Consider the following 5,373-nt stretch of genomic DNA (forward strand, 5'->3'; position numbering starts at 1 on the left):
TCCCCGCCACTGCTCTATTTTCACTTGGTTTCCCACGTCAAGGTCAGTACACATCCCGAACTGTCCTTCAATCACATTTCCACGGGCAGTCTCTACCACCCGTACTTTCATTTCACCAGTCTCACCACCATCTATTTCATTTCCACACTCCTTCTCTGCCGTCTTTATCTTCCACACTCAGTCTTCTCCACCGTTCTATTAATTTATTCCAGCAGCTCTCCACCGTCATTTTAATTCCACAGTCCTTCTCCACCGTCCTTTCATCTAGTACCATTCAGTTCTCTCCCACTCGTTTGTTCTCGATTTTCCACCCAAAGTCGCTCCCAGCCGTCTTCATTGTTTCACACTCTTCTCCTAGACCGTCTTCTTCGATATTATGCAACTAAGTTCCTCTCACTGTCTTGTGTCATTTCTACGAGCTCCTCCAACGTCCATTGTGTTGCTCATAGGGCAAGTACTCAGTCACTCGAGACATCATACGTATTGCGTTTTCGTGGGGCTTCATCCCTGGATGGCACACCATGTATCTTTCAACGTAATGGGTGAAGGGCGTAGTATCTGGAGGCCCCTTCGCCGGGCTTACAATACTATAATTACAAATTTAAAGTTTGAACCTGACCTGATGCCTGTGATGAAGCTGAATTACAAATGAGAGGTGTACAATATCATAAGGAGTCCTCCTACATGCTTCCTCTCCTGTCAGCCACGATAATTTCATCTTGAGATAGATGCCTGGTGGTGTGGCGTGCTCTCCTCCACTGCTACCACTCTCAATACAGACTCGTGCAATCTGGAGATCGTATAGCCACTGGTAGACACATACCTACTGCATTCACAACAGTAAATATATTACAGTAATGGTTATAACGACACTTTAGATCGGTTTCGTAAATGTAGCTTTCCACATTTACAGTGTAGTGTTTTTTGTTGCCACTTCCATTTATTAAGCGTTAAAGTAGAAACTTAAATTAGTACATCCATTTTGAACTCTTCTTCTAAAATTAATGATATATACTCATTGATCTTGTGAAAAGAATTATACTTATAAATGCTCATTCAGAACCCCCCAAAATAAAAGAACTTATCCAATGTTTTGTAAACCAAAGTAAATGTAAACAAACACTGTATAGCCTCAAACTGGGTAAAACTATGACTTTTCATATCATGGATGGTTAGTCCCTTTTGCATCTTTAGCTCCCTCTATGAATTCTGAGAGCTGCATTTACATTTATCCAGGGCCATTCCCTCAGCTTTTAGTCAAACAACAGAGGGGTGGCACCGCTTTGTATTGTTTCAATTAAGGATTTCCAGCCCTTTTAAAGTAGTAAATGGTTGCTGTAGCTTCCACCCCTGATCCTGATCCCCTGTACTCGAGAGCAGCGACCATCCAAGATCACACAAACCTTTTGACATAAGTTGTCAGTCACTGTGCTTCTGGCCCTTCCAACAGGGCGGTCATCTTTCCTGGAATTTCACAGGCGGGAGCCCAAAGCCACTTTGAATACTGGGTTCAATTTGCTGCTTCAATTTTTAATCTATCTCTGCTTTGATTGCAGCGGACCTTGTCTTTTCTAAGAGGGACCAGAGCGGAAGGTGAAGAGGATACGGTCATGCCTCTAAGCCCAGAGTGCAGTCAGTAGGCAGGTAACGGGTTGCATCAACACTAGCAGTGAGACGACAGGGCCGCCAAGTTCTGGGACTAGGCTTTCCTCTGTGGTACTGGCCCTCATCATCCACCAAAGTGTTATTCACCAGGTGTCTCAGTTCGCTCCTTAATCTGTCTGTCTGCTTGACTGCAGCGCATCCCACTCTCAAGTCTAGGGATTAAGGCCGCCTAATGTGGTTTTAGGTGTTCACTTAAACTAATAGGGAGCCAGAGCGAGAGACCAAACAATAACCAATTGGCTCTAACTTGTCTGTCGTTCTTATCTTGGTTTCGCTAGCTAGCGCGTCAGAGGCAGGATGGCTGCATGATTGAAGGGTTCTGGCTTAGGTCGGTGGTAAAACTGAAGTGTAGGTTCCTTTCGCAAGAGTAACTCTGCCCTCTGTCATCAGGGCAGGTCTTTCTAGGCGAGGCCACCCATCGCTTACTAAGCAGGTAGGTCGCAGGGTGGGTCTTATTTGCTCACCCCGACTCACTAATTTCCACAATCAAATTAGCAAAACTCAATCTCTCTGTTGTGTGCGATTGTGTGTTTTCACAAATGGGCACATATAATTGGTCCATGTCCAAGTTAGAACTTATTGGATCTTCCTCCATAAGTGCTGAACCGACGGCCCTCCTGCTTGTTACATTCAGGAGACTTTAACTTTACTCTGCACCTTCTTTCTTCCTCCCGCATTTCTGCTAGCAGTTCAACCCACCATTTTCTGCAGAAAATCATCAAACCACACAAAGGCCTGTAACAGGCTAGGTAGAGGCCTACCGCTAATGATGCTATACAGTAGGGCAGCAGGGACCTACCGCGGCTAAAGAGCTAACAGCTGGGGCACCAGGCCTGACGCTAAACTGCGACGGGCCCTAACAGCTAGGCAGAGCTATGCTAAAGAGCGAAAAGTGGGCCAGCCGCACGGCCCTACGGCTAAACGATACAGCGAGGCAGCAGCCTCCGCCTAAAGAGCTTACAGCTACATCGGCAGGGCAGGCCTATGCTAAAGAGCGTACAGCCAAATGCAGGCAGGCACTACGCCATAAAGATGCTAACATGCTGGCCTGGCAGCAGGCCTACGCGCTAACACGCTAAAGAGCTAACAGCTAGGCAGCAGGCCTATGCTAAAGAGCTAACAGCTAGGCAGCAGGCCTACGCTAAAGAGCTAACAGCTAGGCAGCAGACCTACATTAAAGAGCTTACAGCTCTGCAGTAGTCCTACGCTAAAGAGCTAACAAACTTTCTGTTTTTTTAAACAGAGGAAACACTAAAACAAGGATTTGGTCAAATACTTAGGACAGGTTTTGTCATGTACGACATCCTAGAGTCACCGGATACATTTCGCACTGAATGGCATACTTGTTTAACCACTGTCTGTCTCGTATTAAAATTCCACATGCTTCTTTTCATTTAAAGCCCACCTGGCTTTCATTCATGGCATCTAGGTATGTTAGAGTTGTGTGCTGTTTTGGCTGTTGTTATTATAGTCTAAATACAGTATCACTGTCAGCTGACGCATTGAGGACACAACAAAGGCCTTCTTTCAGCATAATGACTAAATTATGTGCTTAAGTCATTTTCACGCTTATCTCGCGTCTAATGTCGCCTGCAACATCAACAAGCCCTATCTGCTTCCTCCAAACTTTCTCAATTGGATATACTGTGGCTCCCCGGCAAATCTGCCAGAAAATGGCTGTGATGGATTTTACAGATAGGGAGAAGATGTTGGCATGAGAGCAAAGAGGACTTTATAAGAAATGTGAACAAAGGAGAATTGATTCTCTTCAGAAGTGTAAAGGAAAGAAAAGAGGGAGGGAGAGAGGGGGGTGGCAAGGAAACGATCCTCATAAGGCTTTTTATGAGACCTTTAAAGATAGATTTGATTTTAATTTGGGTAATGTGAGGAACACAGTCATCCATTGAACCGGGGTGTCTTATGACTGGCTCGACGCTTATCGCTCTTTAGCCTTGTGTTTCCTCGGTCTGCAGTTTGGGTTCAGGGATAAGGCAGAGTGCAGAGACAGAGAGGTATTTTTAAAAGCTCCTGCACTTACTGCTTAGTTCATGAACTTCACTTCTTTCTTTTTTCCTCTCCTTCCTTAGCTAGTTTGCTCCAAGGACAACCTTATTAGTATCTCCCAGACAGGAGCAAGAAAGCCTGCAGCTTCTGTTTACAGGCTATTCAATCACTTTAAGTACTGGTGGCAGACTGATTTTCTTGGAAACACATTGGCTACAATCCCCCCTGACTCTTAACATACATGTTATTTATCATATGAAATTGTGGAACTGTCTGGCTGGCCAGTTTTACTAGGTTTTCCTAAGAGGCGGAATGTGGGTAAGGGGATTGGGTTAGGGGGGTAGGGGTAAATGGGAGCTTGAGGTAGAGTATTATAAAGCTAGGAAGCCTTAATGTACGCCAGGAAATACCTTTGAGTGCTGAGAGATTGACTCTGATGAACTGAAGTGGTTTACGTATATAACGCCTCAGTAGGTGATGTGTGATCTTTACAAGTGCAGAAAAAAAAAAATATATATATATATTTGTGTCTCACTTTCTTTCCTTTGGGCTCGATATTAAACATAACATAACAAAGCACACATGGAAAAATATGCCCAATGTCTGAGAAAACGGTTTATGTTCAGATTGAGTTATTTGAACTGTCTAGCCTTGCTTATAGTTTGCAAACCTAGCATAGCCTAACACACATTTTATCCAAAGTGGCTTAGAACACTGAGTGCATATATTTGAGTATATAAGACCCCGCGGGCATTTAACCCATAACCCTGGCATTACTAGTGCCACGCACTTACTAACTCAGTCACACTGGACCACCGTCATGTAGTGTAAGTGGAGGAGGTCATTAAGATTGAACATACCGTCACATTCCTGCTTCTCAGTGTCTCTGTGTTTTTGTGACCTCAAACCTGGCAACATCCTCTTGCAACAGCTGCTCCCTCCTCTGCTAGCTCTGCAAGGCCAGGAGAAAAAGAGCTGACGTTCGTACGCCAGGCGGGATGGCTGTGCACCAGATCTTAATATAGCAGCAGGCCAAGCCAGGCTAGGCAAGCACGGTGGCGGTAGACAGACCCACACCAATTAATGACTGTTGTCTCTTCTTTGCAGTTCACTTCTTTAAAAAGAGGCGAGCCCTCGTTTGGGAGACATGAGGTGAGGTCACATAAGCTAAGGGTCACATGCATGCATGTGCACACACACACACACTCCTACCATTTTCACCCTTGTTTGCACTTCTCTATATGTGCAGACTGCAGACAAAGGCAAAGATGTTATGGCCAGTATTTGGGTCCTTGTATAGCTTTGTATGATTCTATAATATATGTAATATGTATACACACAGGTTGATTGATTGCATGTATTAGATAGTTTAAGAATATACATACATAGCCATATCACTCATAGGAATATTTCCTCTCACATACTCGAGCCACAACATATCAGAATATAGTTTGTTTGTTTAGATTATATCAGCCTTTGTGCCTCTAGGCAGTATGATTGTGCTTGACAGTTGGAATGTATTAAGTCACTAAAAGGTTATGAGAGATATTCATTGTCCAAGTATTGAGCAATGTATGTGCAAGTATTGGGAGGTATTGAGTGTCAGCTTTGTTTTAAATACATCTCAGGGCTTTGAGCTCATTCAGCTAGTTCTCAGTCTCTCTCTCTCTCTCTCTCTCTCTCTCTCTCTCTCTCTCTCTCTCT

The 5,373-nt window shown here is 44.2% G+C and overlaps 1 protein-coding gene across 1 annotated transcript in view; it reads left to right on the forward strand.

Moving 5' to 3' along the window:
- The window catches only part of fbrsl1 (fibrosin-like 1), a 531,885-nt gene that overhangs the window by 274,230 nt on the left and 252,282 nt on the right, over nucleotides 1-5,373 (forward strand). Inside the window, 1 exon segment of the mRNA XM_070436990.1 lies at nucleotides 4,777-4,821. Coding sequence (XP_070293091.1) covers nucleotides 4,777-4,821 — 45 coding nt within the window.

The sequence above is a fragment of the Salvelinus sp. IW2-2015 genome, linkage group LG33 (assembly GCF_002910315.2).
Source record: "Salvelinus sp. IW2-2015 linkage group LG33, ASM291031v2, whole genome shotgun sequence".
In the NCBI taxonomy this organism is placed as follows: Eukaryota; Metazoa; Chordata; class Actinopteri; order Salmoniformes; family Salmonidae; genus Salvelinus; species Salvelinus sp. IW2-2015.